At 35.1% G+C, this 21419-nt stretch overlaps 1 protein-coding gene and 1 pseudogene across 4 annotated transcripts in view; one reads left to right on the forward strand and one right to left on the reverse strand.

Annotated features, from left to right (window-relative positions):
* SBF2 (SET binding factor 2) overlaps positions 1-21419 on the reverse strand; it is a 379135-nt gene that overhangs the window by 60378 nt on the left and 297338 nt on the right. For all 4 annotated transcript variants that reach the window (XM_011377248.2, XM_011377246.2, XM_011377247.2 and 1 more), the window contains exons 18-22: positions 8870-9040; positions 6460-6722; positions 4672-4844; positions 3384-3457; positions 1703-1898 (exon numbers count right to left, since the gene is read on the reverse strand). In XM_011377248.2, coding sequence (XP_011375550.1) covers positions 1703-1898; positions 3384-3457; positions 4672-4844; positions 6460-6722; positions 8870-9040 — 877 coding nt within the window. The remainder of the gene's footprint in view (positions 1-1702; positions 1899-3383; positions 3458-4671; positions 4845-6459; positions 6723-8869; positions 9041-21419) is intronic.
* On the forward strand, positions 8245-8363 carry LOC111730340 (annotated as a pseudogene).

The raw sequence follows: 21419 nt of genomic DNA on the forward strand, positions 1-21419 counted from the left end.
CATGGATATATTAAACAACCTACGCTTATATAATGCATGTAAATGATTAGATTTCTATGCGTCATTAAAGGAATTTTTAATTAGAAATTTAAAAAGAGAAATAAGAGGCAAATAAAAAAGATTTCTCTGACAAAAATAATTTTCCTAAAATGTGAAATTAACCCAAAAATTGACAGGAAAAAACAAGAGAACAACATAAGCTTTCATACTAAGTATGGCATTGATTTCTTTAAAATAAACTAGAGCAATTTAAATGACCAAGTGTCACACACACACACACACACACACACACACACACACACACACACACACACAAAATGTATGCTTATGGCCATTGAGCTAAATGTCATAGTACAAAAAAATTACAAGTACTAGATATTTAATTTCTTTTAAAAATACATAGGCTTCCAAATACAAATATAGTTTATGTAGTAATAATATGATAGGAGAGGGCTGAGAAATTTTATTCCATTTTTACTTTTTCAAAATGAGCACAACCGTTCCTATAGATTCATTTTGTTTACTGAAATTTATGAGATTTTTGCTTATTATATAGTAGGCAATCTTATATGATGAAGATAACACACCATCTTGATTCTATCCATACATGGAATTATACAACTGCAGATTTTAAAGATACTGTATTTCGTACATCTGAATTCCACTGTCTAACAAAATGCATAGCATACAGTATATACTTATCAAACGCTACTGAATGAGTAATTTCAGATGAGGAAGGAATTTTAGTGACCATTTATCCTAATGGTTTCTGATCTTCAGTATGCATCACAATCACTTCGGGGGTTTAAAAATACACAGATACCTAGGTCTCCCCATTCCTAGAATCCTATTTTAAATTGAAATTCAATTATTTGAGGGTTGGGTCCAGAACTTTTTTTAAAGAAGCTGTCTAGGTAATTCAAATTCATCATAATCAAGGCTGAAAACCATTGCATTATCACCAATCAAGCTCAATTTTCTAATTTTATGCAAGGGGAAACTGAAACATAGAGAGGTTGGGGTACTTAAGATATCAAGATTGGTCCACAGCAATCTAAATCTGAGCTTGATTTGGAGTCCAATAGTTTTACACGAAACCTTATATGCTTTCTCCATCTACTGAAATAGTTTATATAGAGAATACAGTGACTTTCAAAAGATGATTCAGACTTGATAGGGCATGCTATTCCTTCTAATATAGAAGATAGTATAGGGTAATAGAAGATAGAAATAGAAGTTGAGAGAATTTAGTGAATAGACGCTGTCTGCTAAGAGGGAAATGGGGTTAGCGGAAATGGGATGAGAGGGAGGCAGGGCTGGTCACTTGGTACAACCCAGCGATGCTTAGCGTATGGTTCCACAAAAAGGATCGTATGTCTACGAGACCGTAGGTTAACTGTAGGACTCAGAAAAGTGGGGCAAATCAGCAAGAGACATTGTTAGCAGGTAGATTCTGTGAATATTCTTAGGTCACAATATGCTGCCTCATGAAATTATAATCATTTCAGAGAATTTATTGGTTAAGTAAGAATCTGTGATCTAAGTTATCATTACCTGTGATAGACAAAATATTTAAAATGTCTGTGTGGTAGAAGGTTTACTTTCAATCTGAAATGATCTGCAAATCACAGTATACAGATGGAATCAAAACCTCATGTTGCACATAGATATTCATGTTCTGATGGTGTAATGTGCACCATACCTAGCTGATCATGGGGAGTCCCTCTGAACAGAATTCTGTATGTGGTGAGGAATAAGGCTCCTTCTGCTGGCAGCAGCTGAGGGCCTCCAAGAAGGCCTCCAGTGGCTTCTTCTCTTCCATCAGGATCCAGTAGGACTCGAAGACCTTCACAAACAATTTCTTCTCCTGGTAGTAGAGCAGGTCTAAGAATTTTGGGCTAACAATAGAAAAAAGTATTTTAAACACAACTCTTGTGGGGTTTCCAATATTTAGGCCAGATTATCTTTTCAGTTACAGACCTAAGAAACTTGAACCAGACTTCTTAGGTAGCCAAAATGAGAAAACAGATCTGAGAAGAGGCAGAAATGACATATTTATATCCAAATGTGAAAAGATTCTTTGAAGCACTGCTTATTAAAAGTAAAGTCATTGGAAATTACTAAAATGTTTGAAATATCTATTCAATGAAACATTTTGCAATCATTTAAAAAAGACATGAATCTAATCTATGTGTTAACACAGAATGTTATCCAGGATACATTGTGAATTAAAAAAAAAACAAACCCAAACAAGTTGCAAACCAGTACGTATATTATGAGCACCTTTTTGGAAACAGCAAAGAAAACTGTAAGAATATGAACCATATTGTTAAGAGTGATGCTATCATGATTAAGGGCAGAGGTGGGATGCGGGGTGGGTAGGACCACGGGGAACTTTAACTTTGTACATGTATTCAGTTTTATACAAAGAACACTATTACTTTTGTAAGTTGAAAATACACACACTTAAAAAACTGGGTGCATCTTTAAAGACCTTTCTTGGCCCTTACTGACTATTAAAATAAATGGCCAAGTAATAAACATTTACATATCTTGGGAAATAAGGAACCAGATGATACACTTCTCTGAAGAGTTCGGTACCGAAAAAAAAAATTCATCTTTCTTGAAGATCTAATATGTTTATTTTTTAGTAAGTAATAAAAACTATATAAATCAGCGCTATTCTTTTTTTTTTTTTGGCTCTAGGATGTGCAGAGATAAATGTAAAGCTAGAGTATAATGATCATTGTGTCTCAGATTTCTAATAGAATTATATTTCCTATCCATCTGGCTTCCGATTGCCCCTTTGAATTTATTTTTAATAGTTCTGTTGTATAGGTAAGAGGGTCCTGAACCCTGGTCCACAGACTGGTGCCAAACTAGCTACAAAATAATCATCTGGGAGGCTTTTTCAAGTATATATTCCCAGGCCAAGTCTCAGGGTACTCCAATTCAGGAGGCTGGGGTGGGGTTCAGGACTCTCAATTTTTAATGACTTCCCAGATACTTGTGATTTATGCTTATAATGTATGCAGATTCAAGAACTTGGTGTTTTTATGTTAACTGCCTTAAGTCCTTTTTTTTGGAAGTAGGCAGGGCATAAAATCTTGGCTTGGAAGTTAGAATGTACATAATTTATGCCCTGCTTATATAAGTAGACTCTACAAGAGGTTATTATTGCTCCTTTGTTGAATCCACTATTCAGTACCCTTTTTATGAGGATCCACATGATAAACTCCTCTGAAAGCTTAATGTATCATTAAAACTGGAGCTGGTCTCTGTAAAAGGTTCAGAGAAGGAACTTTCTGGGGCATAACTGTCTACTGTTGCTGTTTTTAATAAGAGATGTTATATCCCAAAAGCATGTAGTCTGAAATAATTACCTTTTGTATAGGTGGAAGTCTTCTACTCTCTCGATGCACTGCTTCTAGGGTCTCGATGTGCATGGCTACAATTCCTGGGATCAGTCAGAGCATTCAGAATGAAAGAACACAAAACAAGCAGAATTAGAAAAATTCTGGATATTTTAGAAATAAAAACAAATTGTATTTTAGTGGTTCGTTAAAAGAGTTAAACATAGAAGTAATATACGACACAGGTATATACCCAAAAGAGCTGAAAATTAGGATTCACACAGATATTTGTATGTAAATATTCATAGTAGCACTATTCCCAAGAGCCAGAAGGTGAAAACAATCTAAGAGTCCATCAATAGATGAAGAGATAAACAAATTGTGGTATATCCATACAATTGGATATTATTCAGACATAAAAAGGAATGAAGTTCTGATACCTGCGACAACAGGAATGAACCCTAAAATTTTGTCAAGTAATATAAGCCAGACACAAAAGGACAACTATATGATTTCATTTATATGCAATATCTAGAAGAGGCAAATTCATCAAGATAGAAAGCAGACTAGAGGTTACCAGGGGCTAGGGAGTAGAGAATGGCGAGTATTGTTCAATGGGTACAGAGTGTCTGGAGTGGTAAAAAAGTTTTGGTAATAAGTGGTGATGGTTGTACAACATTGTGACTGTAATTAATAACACTGAATTTTAAACATAAAAATGGTTTAAGATGGCAAATTTTATGTTAGGTGTATTTTACCATAATTTAAAAATATTTGAAAAAAAGAATCAGAACATCAATGTAGTTGGCCCCCCACATCTGCGGGCTCTGCATCCACAGATTCATCTAACTGCGGATCAAAAATATTCGAAAAAAAGTTGCATTGTTGCTGATGTGCACTGTGTAGTTAGGCCCATGATGGTTGTGTCTGTACTGAATATGTATAGACTTTCTTTCTTCTCATTATTCCCTAAACAATATAGTACAACAACTATTTACATAGCACTTATATTGCATTAGGTATTATAAGTAATTTACAGATGATTTAAAGTATACAGGAAGCCGTGTGTAGGTTATATGCAAATACTATGCCATTTTATATAAGAGACTTAGGCATTCACAGATTTTGGTATCTGTGGGCAGGGAGAGTCTTAGAACCAATTTGTCTGCAGCACCGAGTGAGGACTATAAATAGCATAGCTAAACTACATGGAAGATAAGTATTACAGGTATTATACTGAAAAAAGTAGACCCATAAGAACAATTCTTACTCAGTTATCTTCAATATTTTGGTTCTCTAATATCTGCAAAGTGATTACCTGGTATCATGCAATGAAGGCTCTTGATGTGGTCCTGAGTAACTCCACTCTCTGTACAAACCTTGTCAATAAATCGGGTAATGAAACGCACAACAGAATTGGCAATGTCATTATTCTCTGAATCTTCAAACCCACTTTCTGTATCATAGCTCTCAGCTACACTTCCCGCAATACTAAGAAAGTCAAGGAAAGAAATCGTGGTCAGTACTCAAAATATGACAAATTGCTGCTGTATCACAGTCAATTTCCATAGCAACTTAAACTTGCTCAAAGAGAGGTATAATCAAGTAGAAGGCTCATTTAACTCCATGGCTCCTTTCTCAGTGATAGTGGTGAAACATGGTATTCTACTTGCTTACATTTGGAAGCTACTGTCAAACATTGTCTTTTGGACCCAGGTTTGGTTTTGGAAGGAATACCTTCTTGTCATTCTCCTAAAAGGAACCCAGAAACCATAGAAAATAAAGCAAAACGGATGCTTTCATTTATTATCTGATACTTGAACCTTTAGAAAAAACTCGTCCTCCCAAGTTAACTACCACACAGAGCCGGACAAAGTAAGATGGCCATGTCTGGCCTTTGCAACTGAGGGACATGTTCCCTGGTAGGCAAAGTAAAAACTTTTTTCAGCAAATAGCACATTCTTCCAAATGGAAGAACCAAATTGTCCTATGAACCTTTCTCTTGTCAATATTTATCTCTCTCTGAGCGAATCACAACCCTTTTGGTCACTTTAAAACCATCACTCCTCTGTAGGTGATAAAATCATACAAGAGAAGGGAGATAATTGAAATGGAGTGGATGTGAAAACTGTCCTTGCTTCTTATTTGGTTCCCACTGTTTGAATACTCCTGCCACCTATGCCTTCTTTCAGACTGCGAACCATGGAAAAGACTCATTTGTATGTTTTAACCTACTCAGTTCTCTTTCCTCTAAATCCAGCCATGTTAGCTGAATCAGTGTTAAAGTAAAGCTATGCAGCAACTGTGGCCATCACATCATTCTAAAGCATTAAAGAACTCAGATGCCTTAGCCACTCAAACTGTAAATCAGGTTGTAGAAAATGTCATGAATTAAAAAAAAAGCAAGGTAGGAGAAAGAGTGATGGATTTGCTACTTAAGATAGGGAAGTCAGGAAGGCCTATGGGTAGGTGACATTTGAGAGGAGAACTAAATGTAGTGAGGGAGAGATTCTTATGACTATTTCAGCAAAAAGTACTTCACATTGCAGGAACAAGTACGAAGGCCCTGAGGCAGTATTATGCTTAGGGTGTTTGAGGATTATCATTAGCGGGGAGACCAGGCTGGCTGACAGAAAAGTGATAATGAATAAGGTCAGAGCAGTAGCCAGGGGCCAGCTCCTGTTAGGCCTCGTAACTCACTGGTTTTATTCTCAGTGGTATGGGAAGTTGTTATAGGGCTGAGAGCAAGGCATGGTTGAGGACATGATTCAGGCAAATGCCATACATAAATTGAGGAAAAGGAGGAACAAGAAACAATCACTTTGGTGAGAAGGAGTTCATTCATAATTTTCCAAGGCACATTCTGCAAATTGCTATGGCAGAAAGTAACTCAAGGGCCGGATCAGTAGTGGGTGAGACATCTGAAAATTCAGATCACAAAAGAGAAGAGAGGATAGGAGGTGGTTAAGAATAGTTGGATGAAGGTCTTTTAATAGAGAAGAGCTGAGTAAGTCTGAAGTTGGGGAAAATGGTTAACTTTTGAAATATGTACAGTAATATGTGCCAAGAAGAATAGGAGCATCTCTCTGTGTCCACATTTAGGTACCTGTTTGTGACAAAGCTATTGCTCCCACTCTCCCAATCGCCTGGTGCCGATGTTCTTAGCAGCTTGTTTTTACTTGTATCTAGAGGAACTAGCAGGTTGACCATGAGGTTTGCAAAGTGAATGGCTTGACTGAAGACAGTGCTTTCCTCACGCTGCACCAGCTCCTGCTGAGTTGATTTGCTCAGAGTAGGCCAAAGGCGGAGCTGCTCAGCTGCCAGGTCCATGGCTGTCTTCTCCTGATATTGGTCATCAGGAAGCTTATCCTAAAAAACAAAGCAATACAATCCAAATCCGCCACTTCACGAGAGCTTCAAAAAACATGGAAGATGTTTTAATAATTCATCTATTAAATAACTATATCAGGAAAAATGAAAGCATATATACAAAAACATAACAACCACCACAACAAAAAAATCTAGTCTTTCTAACCCAGATCCAACAGGCTTTGAGTGAAACCACATGATAAAACCAAGGAAGAAAAGTAGTAAAGCACAGATGGGTACTTCTCACTGCTGACATTTCACTACATTAATTTACCTCTATGGTTCCATCCTTTTTTGGTCACTGGTTATAACAAATTATTGACCTGAGTACCTATAAATGTTCAGGTATGAATGTTGCAGTAGCATTTACTAATACACTGATACATTTCTTTTCTTCTGCTCTTTGGGAGAAGGAGATGGAATGACCAAAGTCACAAAATATAGAGCTAGATATCCTTCTAAATGTGGAAGTCAAACATTTTCACCTACATAGGTGACCATGGGATTTTTAAGAGCAGTTTTCTAGTAGGGCGAAGAGTTAAATAATAAGAGTAACCTCCATATGCGTAGTGCTTTACAGCTTGTGAAGAGGTGGTACAGCTATAGTCTCAGTTGTATCTAACCTGGGGCTTGGAGACAGATATCTTTAGAATGCAGGACACAGAAGCAGTGACATGTGTTTACAAATGCTTTTGAGATATACCAGTGTTATCATTACAGCTGCTTAAATACTATCAGAAGCACCCCCCGGCCCAATTATTTCTGGAACATGACCTCAAACTAATAGTGTTTGCATTTGCTACAAGTTACCCCTTACCCAAGTACATTTGATGTTTTGAAAAAAAAAGTCTGAATTTTAAATTAAATTAAGCCAACAATTCACGCTAACAGTATATAATATTAATTTGGAATATCAGATAGATGTCAGATGATAGTACCATGTTATTAAAGTTTCTATTCTTATTCAACAGCGGACATATTATTTAAACATATTATTATTTAAACAATAATATGTTTAAAATTACACAAGGTATGGAAATAATGAATAGTACTGTGTAGTTTCTGTTAGATATTTAGGTTCATTTATCTCACATAATATAAGGCCAACTTAAAATGGAGGATAGAAAAGACCAGCATCAATGTATTAACTCAGCACATAGAATTAAAAATTACTCTTAAAGTGAATCTACACTGACAATCAGCTTTTAATGTTGCTTTATGTTCAATTAATGAGGATGATAATTTCTAACATTTATTACTTACTATGTAATTACATATTACTTACATTTATTATATAGTAAGTAATAAATGGCCAGGCACTTTTCAATGCATTTTACTTGACTTAGATATTAAAATCTTACAATAATCATATTCATTCATTTTACCAATGAGGAAATAAGACCTAGAGGGTAACGTGAATTGTCCAAAACCAGACAGCTAGTGAACATTTTAAAATTTCAGAAAATTTTAAACTCTTTTTTCAAATTAAAAATAAATTTTTGTTTTAAAATATTTTCTTGAAGTCTACGGCCATGCCACCCTAAACACGCCTGATCCTGTCTGATCTCGGAAGCTAAGCAGGGTCAGGACTGGTTAATACTTAGATGGGAGACCACCTAGGAAGACCAGGTGTTGTAGGTGTTTAAAAAAAATTAACAAATTAAAAAAAATATTTTCTTGATATTTTTCTTAAAAATATTTTATGCTGATAGAATATATACAGAATATTCCTAAAGGAAGACCTAGATTTATTCTTGGCACACTTTTGAGCAGAAATACTAAATTTTACATTTACTTTAGCATCAATTAATTTTAATTTGACATTTCTTCAAGAAGTTAATGGCATCTGCCTAAGTATTTTAGGTTTGTTCTTTCTGTTCAACTTTCTAGAATTGTTTCCAGGGAATTCTTATTTATTAAAATATAATAACACAATTCCAGTGCTAAAGAACTATATTAAGAAGTTTTTATGGAAAAAAATGTCAGAAATCAACAGAATAAAGATGCTCAAGACAGAGCTCCCTAAGTAAACTCCAAACACACTGGTAGGAAGTGACTAGATTTCCTTTTGCCCCAGGGATATCTGAATAAGCTTTCCTTGAAGCCAGGATCCCAGACACACATGTACCTTTCTTCTCTCATCTTACCTTCTGCTTCAGATGTGGGGCATGATTGTCTTCCCTGGCTGAGAGATACAGGGAGCGAACTTGTTCCTGCACTGCATTGTAAAAGGTTGTCTCCCAAAACTGCTGATTCGTCCAAATGGGGTGGTCCTGTACACAGGTGTAAGCAAACTGGCTGACTCCGGGGGCCAGTTTCTGTAAGAACATACAATGTACATCACCAGGAGGCTGGCAGAGTTATGACAGTTTAAAAGGTTACAGGGGCCACAGCTAACCGTAGATGCGCTCAAAGGATTTATCTAAATAATATATTATGGCAGTATAAGCTTAGCAAACAGCAGCTTACTCATTCTTTAACTGGTAACTTTGGGTTTGCTATCAAAACCTTTAGGGTCTCAGTCACTTTGTCAAAATAAATGTTTTAGTAATAGTTAAAAATCAAAGTTATTCTTTGAATTACAGAATATATGAAAAGTACCTAGCACTGTGCCATGCACACAGTAGGCACTATAGAGTTGGTAAAAATCCATTACGACCTAAACGTAAAACTCTAGAAAATTTAAAATTTCTTCTACTTGATTTCAGAGCACTAACTGAAATGTGAGTGAACCTATAGCTTGGCCTTACGCATAAAATGAGGGCATATAATGCATTTGGGACTGAGGAGAAATTACACCCTCCTTACTCATTCTAGCTCTCCACTTCCCCACCAAATCTGCTGCCTGGATCACATACTCCCTAGCAGACTGTCCTGGGCTTCAAGAGCATTTTCTAGTAACCACGTCTGGGTACTGGAATGTAATCTCAAACCAAACCTTCCTTTCCAGGACGTCCTGCTGGGCTTTGGAATAAGAGTAAACTTCACTCTGTGATTAACAAGAAAGGGAAGGAAAACTCCCTCTGCTGCCATTTGAGGCACTTCATATGTACTTATGTATCTCACTTAATACTAAAAATCCTGTAAGGTGCACATTAATTATTATTGCTAATTTAAGGAAGAGAAAATAGAAGTTATGGGAGGTTAGGGGATCATCCAAGGCCATATAACAATTACATAGGTGGCAGAACTAGGTTTCAAGCCCAAAGTTTGGTTCCAAAGTCCCTGCTTTTACTACACCAAATTGTCTTGCAAAAGAATTGAAAGCAAATCATAAAATAAATACCGATTATTACTGTTGTCTGTTTTTAACTGCACTTTTGGATTTTGTTTCTCAAAGTAATATTCTGCCTTGAAGCCTCAGATATGATTTCAATTAATGATGCATTTCATTTTAGTTTTTGAATTTTTATAAGAGTTTATTTGAACCAAACTGATGACATATGCTAGGGAGCAAGAACTCAAATGCTCCCTGCATTTTAAATTTTACAGATAATTTACATTGCCAAATTCTAGTTAACGATTTGAGTCATCCTTCCACAGCTGTTACCTTTACCTCTAAAAGTTAAAGATGTTTCAAAAAAATTTTAATCCATCATTTCTCAGCATACAGCAGGCAACATTCTCAATAGACAGAATTTTTGTCCATTTCATTCTTTGGAACTGAGTTCATCTGTTTTCTGTGAATAAAACTAAAGTTTCTGATAATACAAGTTTTCTTTTGAAGCGATTAATTAGGCTAAGTTATCTTCTCCTGAAATGGTGGACATTGAAGATTACCATTAAGGTTATATACAAAACAGTTATGTAGCAAAAGTTTGTTCTTTTCTTAGGGATGCATAACAGATGTACAGGATACCTGGTAAAAATTATATGCTTAATATATGCTAATTTCCTTCTTCGTCTTGAGCAGACAGACTAAAGCTAGAACTGGAATAGGCACCATGCATACCATGAAAAGTAGTATCTGTGTAGTTGGAAGTGGGGTGGCTGTGATTTTGCCTATGAGAGTCTGTGCTTTTTTGCATCCCATGTGGAAGTCCCTTTCATGATAGGTCTATGTATTGTGGCTGAGGTGATGTCTATTAGGTGGTTATAAACTGGGGTTGACTGTGAAGCAAAAGTCATGAGTTCCCCAAGGAAAAGTTGCACAAGGATTGTTGTTGGTTTTCATAATGCTGTCTGCTCATTTAAGACACAGCTACTCTATACCTATGGGGAAATCATGGACAAAATGTGGATGGTGCTGTGAGTATGTAAGCAGAAGCCACAAACACTGAATCACATGCTCCTTCTATGCTGTGCTTGAAGATACTTGGGATGTGGGTTGTACACTTTTTTGCCCCTAAGCACTCTAAGAACTAACAATGTCTTTGTAGCAGTGCATAGCCCTATTCTGAACAAGGTATCATAAGTATGAAATTCAAACAAGAGAAAAGCATAATTCTCAACTGTCTTCCTATGAATAAAGCCAGAGGCAGCACCATTTCTTATAAATGCAATGTAACAAATAGCAACTCTTACCATTTTGGAGTTCTAAAATTATATTAATATAGATGAGCTCAGAAAAAAACAGCTCTTAACAACTTCTTATCAGTCTCTCGAATAAAGTGCTTTTAGAATAATCAACACATAAAAGTTATTATTAATTATAAATCTCTTATTACAACTTGACAGTTCTGTAGGAATCTGAGAGCATAAAAAAGCCCTGCCTTTCTCTTTTACCATTTTTCTTATTGATGCTGCATATTCATTTTCCTTGGCACATATCAGTTATTATTTCCCTGTTTATTCACAAACGAAAAGCGAATATGCAAAAACTTCTCTAAATCTTTTGAACAAAAGTGAACTGTATTATATCCCAAGGCAGAAAAATAGTTTAAAAGAGAGTGATAATAGTTCACAGGATCAAAACCCACAGCTTGTTTACTAGGTGAGAATTTTAGCAGAGTAACGTGATTTATAGGATAAATACTTTTTTGTGGCGAGACAGTCACAAATGATTATAGCATCTTATACATGCATAAAAAATAATTAATTCTCAAATACTTCAAATCTTATTATTTTCCCAAACATGAAATTTGCCTCCTTCTCTTGTGATGTCCTGCTATGTCTTCTCAACCGCAAGTACTGGGCACTGTGTCCCTTGCTGTTAGGATGGGCAGGGCCACTGCACTGATGGGCAGGTGTGTTCTTAAGACCAGCAGAGGGCAGTAGTACCTTATTCTGCTTAGGTTCCATCAGGACTTTAGTTAAAAATTACAAAAATGGAGCTTTGCTCTCTAGCTGGATTAGAAAGTGGGTGGTAAGGTGAACAGTGCATGTCCTCACTGTACATTCGAGAGACCCTAAAAGAAAATGCATTTGCTCAAGGTCATACAGCAAGATGAGTAGAAGAGAGGGGAACAGAAATAAGGTTTTCCATTATTCTACATCATTTCTGTAAGATACAAAAATTAAGATATTTTACAAAACAAAACTAAAACATAATTATCTAGAGAAAGATGCAATGAGACTACTTAGGGTTTCAGATTCAGAATATCCTGTGATAGTAGTAGTAGTTTTAGTAAACAAAAACATAAGCACCTGTTGATAAAACTATCTCCTGATTCTAATCCCTTCTTTGGTTTGAAGAAAAGCTTTCTCAAGATGGTTTCTTAAAATATCCCATAGGCCACTTTATGACCTTTTATTTTGACTGATGATGAGACTCAATCCATGCCGAGAGTGAGAGAGGTAGGGTAGGAAACGTTGCTGTCAAATGACATCTCTCTTTCTTTCCCTTCAATTTTGGCAACAATATTTACTTTACATTTCATAATAATTCTTATAATTCTGTCCTAAAGAAACAAGTGATATTTTGCCATGCAATTTTATGAGATTTTAAAGAATGTGTTGACTTCCTTCCTTATCTAGAAAAAATAGCCCTGAAGGTACTAGATTAAGCAATGGCATTCATTTTCCACAAAGCATTCAAAGGAAACCCAGCATGAGACAGGATATGGTGAATAAACTCACGGGGCTCACCAACCAATAGGCCAAATTCAAATCCAAATAAATGGACAGAAATCATCTTAGAGATGAGTTGGTCAAGGGAAAGGTTAAGATATCAGTATGAGGGGCATGTCTAAGGCTAGACATGTTTACTCTCCAGGCCCAAGGCTTCAATTAGGGAGCTCAGAGGGAAACCAGATTTCAGAGAAAAAAGCTAGCTGGCAGGGCTGATTCCATATATATGTAATGGTCTTAAAGGATAATGCAGAATATAAAGATTCACTGCTTAAATTGGTGGGTATTACCTATCCAGTCTGGACACTGGAATTCCAGTGTACCTCACTGTACAGTTCAGGGATGGTACCAGCCAGTACTTTTATAATTCTATACTGGCCTGACCAAGCATAGATATTAAGTCACTTTAAGAATTAATTTCTGAATATTTTCTGATAACCTTGAGAAGTGATTAGTCTTGAGAGACAAACAAAAGGAAGTAGGAGTAGGACAAATGTGTATCCAAACCCGGTGTTTGTTAATCCTTAACCAAATCTTAAATATATTTGCTTTGTGAAAATTTTTTTTAAACAAAAGACATACAGCATTATGGATTTGGTTGGAGCCCACTGTGTACCGCTCTTGATCCCATTTCCTTGCTATCCTAGGGGTAACAATGATGCTAAATTAGGTACTTTTCATTCCCAGTTATGTTTTATACCTGCATATGTCCTTAAAGAATATACAAGATGATACTGTAGGGTTTTGTTTTAACCCTTATTGATGTTTTTCAAAGTACACAACTTATATTTCATTGAGTTATGTAATATTGAACTAAACTATGTAATTGAGACAAAACACAAATGGCTCTTTGTAAACATATAACCCAGAAGGGGCAGAAGAGAGTGGGCTATAAGCAGTGAGTATTAAGGATACTGTATTCACTAGTCAGTAGGATTTAAAGAATGGTGAGTAATCCAATTAGTTAAAGGGAGGTGACTGTAACAAGCTACTATAACTTTTCCTGTTCTACTACCTTATACTTTAAATAGTGCGAGTAACCTCACATTTAGAATCGTCTAACCCTCTCCTACATTGCTTAGAAGACCCAGGCACACAATTTCTGCACAAGAAGTATATTCATTCACCAGCATTAGCCAGAATTCATTTGATGTGCTAATGTCAGTAGTTGGAATGACAGGGTTGAAGTCTTTAACCACTTATTTTGCTAATGGCCCTCTGTATTAAGCTGCTTAGTAAATACTGAGAGATCAGAGGACAAATCAATATATTTCCTTTGTGGTCCAGAAATTAGTAGAAATGAAATACAAGCTTGTTGTCAAGTCCTTTGCCTGGGTTTGGTATTCTTAAAAATACAAGAGAGGATCCAAATTGCTCCCTGTCCTTTTTTGCCGGTTTTAAAATTTTATATAAATGATACCACACTGTGTTTTAATCTGCAACTTGGTTTTTCATACATGTTGCTGGACTTATTCAGGTAACTTTTACTGAGCTCTCAATATGTATATTTATCAAGTTACTTAGTTACTTACATCAATCTTATGATCTATTGAGATAAGTACTAATATTACCCCTATTTTAGAGGTGAAGAAACTGAAGCACAGAGAAGTTTTAAGCAACGTGTCCAAGAAAATAGTGCCAGGAAGTGATGGAACCGGAGTTGGTACAATTTAACTACTGTTAAATTTCCTTAGTCCTGTTAATGGACATTTGTATTGTTTTCAGTTTTTTGCTATTGTAAACAATGGTGTGTGAACATTATCACAAATGTCAACTGTCTACTGTGATTATTGGTTTTAGTACCATTTAATAGTGCCTGGTAGTACTTGAGAGGAGCCTAAGAAATAGGAAAGTTCTTATTGATATCTGTACAAATAAACTTTTTTGGGTTATTGTACATTGGTTATTTTTCCAATGAGAAATTATTTAACACAGATTTTTTTTGTAAATCTACTATTTAAAAAATTAACAATAATTCTTTAATATAAAATATCTAGTCAGTGTTTAAATTTTTAATTATCTTATATCAAAAAAGCTTTTTTTTCCTTGCTTTTTTTTTGAATAACCAGTTTGTTTGACTCAGGAAGGACCTAAATAAGGCCCATATATTACCATTAGTTTATATATTTCTGAGGTAAGTTTTAATCTTTAGGTTCCTCTATAATCTGTCTGTCTTCTTCTCCCCACCCCAACTTGCAATCTATTTGTTGAAGAAACTAGATCATTTGTCCAATAGTTTCCGTCAGTCTGGTGGTTGTTGACTGCATCTCTGTGGTATAATGTGACATTTTTTTAATCTTCTTTATTTCCAAATTGGTAGTTGGATCTAGATGCTTGATCAGATTCTGGTTTGATTGGCAAGAATACTTCATAAATGGTACTACCATAAGAGACACATCTGATTGTCTCTCCTTTTGTGATATTAAAGGCTGTTGATGGTCAATATCTAGATTCATTAATCATTAAGAGTAATAAAATAGTGATATTCTCATTCTAGCATTACTTCCTCACTTATTAGTTGGAATATTTCTAAAAAGAGAAACTTTCCCTCATCAGCTGTTTAGTGACCCAAACATACAGTCTGTATTAGGAAGCAGGATAAATACATAATTTTATCCCTTCGTTTATCAAGTTTTTTAAAAAAAGTTATTTTTTGAGCATCCATCATAGATAACCAAATAGTTCTTTTATTCATATTTTTGCGAACTCATGGATATTTAAACATATTTAACTATTCTTAAATGTTTAGAAACAAACCAAAGGGAAAAAAAAAACTATCCATAAATGTTTACTGGAAACTTGTGTTTTTCATTAAGTCAATACCAAGCACTATGGGATCCCTGTCTACGAGGTCTCTATGAAGGGGGAGGAGCTCCTCATGTGATGGCCAATGAACCTAATGACATTGTCTATAACAGCACTGTAAGCTAGAAGAACATAATCATCAACAAGACTCATGGATATATAATAAGGTGTTTCCTCCGAGATGTAAGAACAAAAGGAGCAATGGAAGAAAGTCATCAGTGGGTTCTGGCACAGGAAGTGGAAGAATTTGGTGAGTCGTAGTTCTCACTATGTGTACTTGCAAATGGCCCCAAAGCTCAACAAAAATGTTTATTATAACATTATCTTTAATAGCTATACCTCTCTCCAAAGTTGGCAATTTTAATGTCTAACTATAGAGAAGAAAGGTTAGGAACATTGTTAACACAAAAGAATATTATGCTGCCATTAATAGTGGTTAATATGATGATGTGCATATGAATGAAGTCCTTATACTACATTCCAGAGAACAAGTCAAATATGCTATGATTATATCTGCAAGTACACAAAGGTAATGAAATTTTGAATAATTTATTTTCCTTCTTCAAAAATAATTTAAAGAGATCTTTTTATTAAATGTGGCAATTCAATATTCTTTGGTCTCCAAACCCCACTATAAGTAGTAGGAAAAAAAAAAGGCAAAACCATGTAAGAATAAAGAGAATGAGAAAAGAGAGAATATCAGATCAGCAATGTTAATAATAAAATTTTACAAGTCATAAAATGGATTTATAAGCAAAAACAAAATTTGAAGATCAGATAAAGCTCATGTCCTATACTATATATTATCTTAGAGAAGGAAAAGCCCTTTTCACACTTTAAAAGTGTAAATTTTATGGTATAAAAATTATATCTCAATAAAAATAATGAAAACGACCTAATTCATCAACTGGTGAATATGATGTGATATATATGTACAGTGTAATATGATGTGGCAATGAAAAGATATGAGGTACTGACTGATACATGCTACATAATGCATAAACCTTGAAAACATTATGTAAAGTTAAAGAAGCCAGTCATAAAAGAGCATATATTGTATGATTTCATTTACATAAAATGTCTAGAACAGGTAAATTCATAGAGTCAGAAAGTAGTGGTGGCCTAGGACTCTGGGGGATAGAGGAAACGAGTAGCGGCAGCTAATGAGTATACTGTTTCATTTTGTGGTAATGAAAATGTCTTAAAATTGATTGTGGTAGAAGGGAGTATACTAAAAAGCTTTGAATTGTATACTTTAAATGGCTGAATTATATGGTATGTGAATTATATCTTAAGAAAACATTAAAAAAAGGTTGCTGACAGGAGAAACTGGGTGAGGACATGTGGAAACTATCTGTATTTTCTTTGAAACTTTTGGTAAACGTCGAAATACTCTAAAATAAAGTTTACTAAAAAAAAAAAGAAGGATAGAAAGCTGGTATGGCTATGTTAACAGAAGATGACTTAGATTTCAAAGCAAAGAATGTTACCACAGATAAAGAAGGTTACTTCACAATGGTAAAGGGTCAATTAATCAAGAAGACAAAAACTTAAAGTGTTCATGTACCAAATAAAAGAGCTTCAAAATGCATGAATGGAATCTGAAAGAAATGCAAAGAGAAATAAATATACAACTACAGTAGGAGAGTTCAATATCTCGCTCTACATAATTAATACAAATGTAAGCACAAAATTAGCAAGGATATAGTAGACTTGAAAAACACTATCAACTAACTGAACCTGATTGGCATTGATAACGCAACAGCAAAATACCCATGCTTTTCACATTAATATAAAACATTTAACAAGATAACATGCATTCTGGGTGATAAAATAAGTCTTAATATATTTAAAGGAATTCAAATCACACAAAGTATATCCTCTGAAGGAAATGGACTTAAATTATATATCGGTAATAGAAAAGCATCTGGAAAATCTCCAAATATTTGGAAACTAAATAATTCATGGATCAAAGAAGAAATAAAAGAGGAAATTAGAAAGTACTTTGTACTAAATGAAAATGATAATACGACACATCAGAACTTGTGGGATGCCACTAAAGCAATACTTTGGGGGAGATTTATAGCATTTAATGCCTGTATTAGAAAAGAAGGATGGTCTTAAGTCAATGGCCTTGCCTTACACTTACAGAAATTAAGAAAAAGAAAAGCAAATTAAAAGTGAAAGAGAGCACATGAAGAGAATTAATAAAGATTAAAGCAGTCATTAATAAAATAGAAAATAAATAAACAAAAAGAAATTCAATAAAACCAAAAGCCAGTTCTTTGAGAAGATTGATAAAGTTGATAAATCTCTAGCAGACTGATTAAAAAGAAAAAGACAAAATTACCAATATCAGGAATATTACTAAAGAGTCTACAGATATTAAAAGAGGATCACGAAGGAACATTATGAACAACTTTACGTCAATGGACATAATTCTTAGATGAAATGGACAAATTCTTTGAAAGATATAAACCTCACTGGCACTTAATATGTATTTAGCAAAACAGGGGCTAAAGGAGATAGTGGGGACAGTGGCATAGTTGTACAAGGTCCAATAGTTGTACAATAGTCCAAAGCCCATGTGGGAAGTCATGGATATCTCTGAAAACTATAAGCACCTGCCTGGGTAGAGGAACAGTAAGCAGTTTTAGGGTCTGCAGAAGCAGTGAGGCAGGCTAAGCACCTAAAAGTTGTATACGGCCATCCAGCTTTAATTGTCCTGCACGTAATAGGCCAATACAATATTAGGATAAAAAGACAAAGGTGTATGCTCTGGAAGAGTGCATTTCTTTTCCTGTATGATTAAATTTTAATGTTTAAATACTCTGATTTGGATAACGTTATCACTAGCTTAGGGACTGCTCTAATGATAAAGAGAAGCTAGAGGAAAAACATAATTAGCAAGCTCTGATTTTAAGTGATATTAATGTGAATTTTATTACCAAGTAAATAATCTAAGAAAAATGAACTTTTTCTTTATACTATTTTCTTCTTACGAGATGAAAGCAGAAACCGCAGTACTACCAAATTGCAATGTGTAGCACATCTTTTCCTTCCCTAGTTTCCATCTACTCAACTTTTCCATAGACAAGAAAATTTTAAATTATTTTGTTAGAATTATGAAAAGCAAAATAAATCCTGAAAGCATTTCCTATAAACAACAAAATCAACATTTTGGGACTTAAATTTCTGAATTTCACTGAAGTTTTGACTCAAAAACTTAAGCCTCTTGTCAATGACCAAATAAAGACTCAAATTGTAGGTTGCATCCATGGTACAGTCAACTGTGGGTGAAGTGACTGCAGTTGTTACTTCGGTGCCTACATTTTCTAAGGTTTTTATTTTGAAACTGTGGTCTTCAGAGAAGGAGTGATGAACAGCCAATATGATTCACTAAGGTGGTGCCAACGCAAAGTGGAGGCCACAGAGCAGTAAATATTGGGGTTAGACCTTGAAAAGTTTCTGACTGACAGAATATTCTTAGATGAGTCACCTAAGCTCGTAGCTTAAGTTCATTATAAAGACAACACCTTCTTGACTTGAATGTGTATCAGACAGAGGTAGACCAAACTATTTTTGAAAAGAAAAACTTCGTATTATAAGCTGACTATATATAGTGGGGAAAGAAAATTTATTTCTTAAAAAGAACCATGCCTCTGCTTTTGAGGAAAACAGGTTTTCTTCAACTTTAGTTCTACTGCTTCCAATTTTTTTTGGAAAGATTCATTAAAACTGAGACTCTAGGATAAGGAACAAGCGGTTGACCTCGTTGCCATTTCCCAGGAAGAATTATCTATTGAATCATATAGACTGGGTCAAAGTTATCCAAGTGTTTGCATGGATAAGCCCATGCAAACTATACCTAGAAGTCTAGTAATAAGTACATAGCAGTAATTATCTGGCTAAAGTTAACGGAGACAGGTCCAGGACTAAGAATAAGTAGCTATAAAGCTATATTAAACTGTTCTGGGACTGGAGATTGCTGAAGCTCCAGGGGATCATTTCCCACTTTTAAGTTTTTTAGGAACACCACAAAATCCACCTCACCAGCCCCAAACTCCAGCTTCTAGGTCCATTTATTAATGTATAGAATTTTACTATTCATATTTCATTCTTATAGTTTAAGGCCCAGTTCCTACTAAAAAGAAAATGTCTCTGCAGGTTTGGGGATACCTTTACCCAGCTGCTCACAATTGAATATGAAAGAAGGCTATGAGATAGTTTCCTTAAAAGGGTAGAAAATGTAGTCATGAAAGAACTGAAAGTCTGAAGCAGGAAAAAAAAAAAGAGGGCCAATGAAGTTGGAAAAGGGAATGGAACAAGGCTGGGGAAACCATTTCCCCAATTTGCCTGGTCAGCTCTCCCTGGGAGGTCCAGGAATATGAAGAAAAAGGTTCCCAATTCATGAAGAGGTGAGAGGAGTTCAAATTCAAAGTACATAAAGGGCAGTAGATTTTCCTGTCTATCATCAAACACTTGCAAAAGTGTGCACACCTCCTGGTGTAAGAGCACAAATGTGAAAGTATATGGGTGTGCGCATATACACGCACGTGCGCGCACATACACAAACACACACATCACTCTTTAAACTTAAATTACTTGTTTGAAGACTAGACTCATTAAGTTAGAAGAAACCTCAGAATAGTTTAATTTTTTTTTACTGATGCATGGGGATGCTAAGACACATAGAAGTAAAGGATATAACCAAGGTCACAACTATTTAGAGCAGTACTGAAACCAGAAAAGGATGTTTTATAAAGTACTAAATAATTTGGCCACACCCTCTCTTTCTCGACTCCCTGAGTGCTAATTACTTGTGTACATGCCACACTGCAGGGGAAAGAGCTGAATATTCTGTGTGCTGGACATCCTCTTTGTTTTCTCATTGCCATGACAGTGGCTAAGCTATTTCTTCCACTTGGAAACTCTCCTTCCAATCTCTAATGGTTAAAATCCTACCCACTCTTCAAGGGCCTATTCAAATGTTACCTCTTTCAAAATGCCTTCCCTAGTTGTTCCCTATTTTCTATCTGTTACGATCTGACTGTGTTCCCTAAAATTCATATGTTGAAACCCTACCCCCAAATGTGGTTATATTTGAAGGAAGTAATTAAGGTTAAATGAGGACATAAGGGTGGGGCCCTGATCTGATAGGATTAGTGTCCTTATAAGAAGAGATACCAGATGCTGTGCTCTCTCACCCTCTTTTCCTCGCCCAGTAGATATATGCACGGAGGAAAGGCAGGCCATGTGAGGACATAGCAAGAAGGGGGTTGCATGCCAGAAGGAGAGTCCTAAACCAGAAACTGAACTGGCTGGAGCTTTGACCTTGGACTTTTAGCTTCTGGAACCATGAGAAAATAAATGTCTGTTGTTGAAGCCGGCCAGTCTATGGTATTTTCTTATGGCAGCCCTAGCAGACTAAGATATTATATAGAACTTTGTTTATACTTCTCTAACAATTGTTTCATCTGCTTTTAAATTTAGGATTATTTTTACTTAAGATTGTGATGAAATGACATGTTAGAACCTCTCTCAGAATTATATAAGATAGAACAGCTTTTGATAGATTTTAGTTGCCTGTGGTAAAATAAAATAGCAATAAAAGTATCAGTATTTGTATTACAACAAAAATGAATAAGGTATAGAGAGTTTCTAAAATAAGTAATACTGTACTGTTTTATAAGACAATGTATTATATGAAATCAGTCCCTATATTCTTCCTATTTTTGCATGTTCATTGAGATAACAAATATTTATTGAGAAAAACAATTATTAGGTTTTAAAAACTAAGCATTAAACTATTAATTAAACAAATAATTTAAAATTTTTGTGTACATATAATCTCTCTCCTAATAGCCTTTGAGGGCAGAGGGC

This window comes from Pteropus vampyrus, unplaced genomic scaffold (assembly GCF_000151845.1).
Source record: "Pteropus vampyrus isolate Shadow unplaced genomic scaffold, Pvam_2.0 Scaffold307, whole genome shotgun sequence".
Taxonomy (NCBI): domain Eukaryota; kingdom Metazoa; phylum Chordata; class Mammalia; order Chiroptera; family Pteropodidae; genus Pteropus; species Pteropus vampyrus.